General features: G+C 54.9%; 1 protein-coding gene across 1 annotated transcript in view; it reads left to right on the top strand.

The window, feature by feature from the left end:
* Positions 1–3691, top strand: part of JAKMIP1 (janus kinase and microtubule interacting protein 1) — a 34322-nt gene that overhangs the window by 18361 nt on the left and 12270 nt on the right. Inside the window, exons 4-5 of the mRNA XM_015565789.1 lie at positions 956–1075; positions 3365–3511. Coding sequence (XP_015421275.1) covers positions 956–1075; positions 3365–3511 — 267 coding nt within the window. The remainder of the gene's footprint in view (positions 1–955; positions 1076–3364; positions 3512–3691) is intronic.

Here is a 3691-nt window from a genome sequence, read left to right as displayed (position 1 = left end):
CTCCTTCCACCCACCTGCCCATCCTCCCATCCCTCTCAGCCCTTCCTCCCCAAACCGGCTGACACTCCTTCTGCGTGGCACTGGGAGCGGAGGGGTGGGCCGCGGCGGCTTTGCCTCCAGGGGTCTTCACCTGCCTCCAGGTGAAAAGAAAGAAATGAAGACATCAGGCCCCGTCGGTTTGGGTCAGTGGTTTGAGCGTTGGCCCATGGACCGAAGGGTCGTGGGTTTGGTTCCTGGTCAAGAGCATGTACCTCAGTTGCAAGCTCGATCCCTGGCCCCAGTCAGGGCACATGCAGGAAGCAACCAATCGATGCATCTCTCTTACATGGATGTTTCTCGCTCTCTCTCCCTCTCTCCCCCCCTCCTTCCTCTCCCTCCCCCTCCCTCCTCCCCACTGCATCTCCTCCACTCTCTCTAAAAAAAAAAATCAATGGCAAAATATTCTCAGGTGAGGAAAAAAGAAAAAAAAAGAAGTGAATACGTCAGTGCAGTGCAGGCTGTGCCGTGAGAGCACAGAGGGGCCCAGCCAAAGCAGGACATGAGGAGGGGCGCAGCCACAGACGGGCATCTGGGGCGGCAGCGTGGTGCTTACCAGGCGCAGCAGCTGCAGCAGCATCCGTCCGTCCGTCCATTCGTTCACTCACTCACTATCCCCGCGTCTCGTGCGTGTTTGCGGAGTGCTGGCACCCTCGCCAGGGCAGTCAGGGCACAGAGTGGGCAGGGGCCCCAACCCGGAGGTCCCCAGAGACCAGGTCGGGTGTGTGGGAGCCATGGGTGGGTTTGGTAGGAAGTCTTTCTGCAAGTTGCTGGCAGAGGGGTTGGACTCCTGGAACCCCAATGGGGTCTGGTGCCGCTGGGGGCTAGCTCGCCGAGACGCTGTGAGTTCTCTAAGAAGGTGGTCCCTGGAGCGCCCCGAGTCACTCCTGCCTCTTCAATGTGCACTCGTATCTTTTAGGATCAACACATGGATGAGCGAGACGTGAGGCGGTTTCAACTGAAAATTGCGGAACTGAACTCGGTGATCCGGAAGCTGGAAGACAGAAACACCCTCCTGGCAGATGAGAGGAATGAACTGGTAACCGGCCCCAGAGACGGAGGGGGGACCGCGAAGCTGGCTTGGCAGGAAGCTAACGCGGAGCCTCCGGCTCTCTGCACTTCCTCATTTATCTGTGGTCGAACATCCGGCACACACTCACCTCGAAGCCTGTCCCTGCCCTTTGCCCCTGCAGGGGTTTTCCTTGGCGACTGTCGGAGAAGTTCCAAGAGAGGTGTGGAGAGGATGCTCACGGGTGTGGTTTGTAACAGCAACCAGAAGCGAAACAAAACGCCCCACTGTTTGGCGCTCCAGTGTGGGTCAGAGCGACCAGGGAACACTCACACAATGATTGTACGCAGCCGTTAGGAATGACGGTGCCGCCCTGGCCTGTTAGGCTCAGTGGTTGGAGCATCAGCCCTTGGACTGAAGGGTCCCGGGTTCGATTCCAGTCAAGGGCACATGCCTTGGTTGCAGGCCTGATCTCCTGCCCCAGTTGGGGCATGTTGGGGAGACACACCAATTGATGTGTCTCTCTTACATCAATGTTTCTCTCTCTCTGTCTCTCCCCTTTCTTTCCACTCTGTCTAAAAACACATGGAAACATATTCTTGGGTGAGGATTAAAAAACAAACAAACAAAAAACAAACAAAGCATGACCAGTACTGATCATGTTTAATTGCCAGAAACATTGGTTCATAGGACGAAGGACAGTTTCTAGAACAAAAATGTATTGTCACCCTGGGCACTGGGAATTGCTTTAGGGGTGTGATTACAGATAGCTTTTATCTTTTGCTTACCTATTTACTTTTTTTTGCATCAAAGGTGGCCTATTTCTAATTTAAATATTATGAACATGGATTTTTGATTAAGGAATAAATCTCTACTAAAAATAGCAATTTCTTAACTACCTTTACATTTTTTGGATAAAGAGCTAACCTGATTTTTCTGTAGCATAGTCAACCCACAAACTGCCTGAAAAACACTGCATAACACTTCTGTTTATTCTACATTTTATTATGAAAGTAAGTGTATCCATAATATTTGAAAACCATGGGAGTTGAAAAGTGTTAAGTGTCAGAGAGAAAGACAGAAACATCAGCGATGAGAGAGAACCATTGATCGGTTGCCTCCTGCACACCCTCCCCCTCCCCCCACAACCAGGGACTGAGCCTGCAACCCCGGCATATGCCCGGACTGGGAATCAATCCGTGACCTCCTGGTTCATAGGTTGATGCTCAACCACTGAGCCCCACCAGTCGGGCTGCCTTCATCTTTTTGATGGCTGCATTGTACTCCACCGTGTGGACACAGCATGGCGTACCCAGCCTCTCCTGCCAGGAGGTTCTGGCTGTTCAGGCTTCTTTGCTGTTATAAACAATGCCACACAGATGACACATTTCCCCTTTACTCACTGGGCCTTCATTCTGTGGGGTGGGCCTCTGGAAATGGAATGTGCAGGTCACAGCTACATTTTGTATTTTGAGGGGCACCAGGGGAGGGTTGTGTCTTAACTTTCGCAGCCTGGTGACTAAAAGCAGGCATCTAAGTCAGTCCCTGTGTTCAGCTCTTGGTTCTAGCACTTTCTGTGTGACCTTGAGCACATCGCCCACCTTTTTGGGGACAGGATCTCTGTCTGTGGCATGAGGACAGGGATGGGGCCCGCTCCTAGATGTGTAGCGAAGGTCGAATGAGAGAGAAGGCCCGGAAGGACCTCCTACTGGTTGGACACATGGCAAATCCCCATTTTATAGATGAGGAAACTGAGGCTGAGAACTGGGCCAGTGTCCTGCAGCTGGAAAACGTGTCAGCCAGGACGCTGCTCAGAAGGAAAAGGGGGGCACCCCTAATCATGCAGGCTCCCCAGTCCCTGCTCCCCATCCCCCCAAAAGTCTCTGCCTCGCTAGATTGGCCTCCACACAGCAGTTGGAGAGGCAGATTGTTCTAGAATGCAGACCTGACTACAGAGCGCTCCATCCCTAGTGCTGTCTGCCACACAGGCACCCAGGGCTTGTCTGTTGTCTGCAGAGGGTGGAGCCTTCTGAGGTCTGAACTTGGGGATTCCTATAGGTAGTGGGATTGACCTTTATGCATGTGACCCATGACCTCTAGAAGTGTAGCCTAATGGACACAGCACAGACCGCTGGCCGGCAGGGTGCCCTGGGGCAGATCCGGGGGCCCCCGCTGGGCTCCTCTCCCGTCACCCAGGCCCTCTGAGGCTCACTGGGTCCGGGTCGGAAGCCCCGTGTCTGCGGGCCCGTCTGGCGCTCAGTCCCGAGGAAGGTGTGCCGTTCATGGCTCACGGCCGCCCGCGCTGCCCTCTGCCCGCAGCTGAAACGCTCCCGCGAGACCGAGGTGCAGCTGAAGCCGCTGGTGGAGAAGAACAAGAGGATGAGCAAGAAGAACGAGGACCTGCTGCAGAGCATCCAGCGGATGGAGGAGAAGCTCAAGAAGCTCACGAGGGAGAACGTGGAGATGGTACGTCGGCCGCTGGAGCCGCAGGTGCCGTGGCCCGGGCCCCGGGGCAGCCCGAGCCCGGCCAGCCCTCCGGCTGTCCCCCATCGGGAAGTCAGGGTGCCGTGCGGACCCCGCCCTGTGCCCGGAGACGCACCTCCTCTCTGCCTCAGTTTCTTCATCCACAGAACGGGAATGAAAATG

This window comes from Myotis davidii, unplaced genomic scaffold (assembly GCF_000327345.1).
Source record: "Myotis davidii unplaced genomic scaffold, ASM32734v1 scaffold960, whole genome shotgun sequence".
Classification (NCBI taxonomy): Eukaryota; Metazoa; Chordata; class Mammalia; order Chiroptera; family Vespertilionidae; genus Myotis; species Myotis davidii.
Note: the sequence above shows the minus strand (reverse complement) of the source record. Positions and strands in the feature narration are given on the sequence as shown.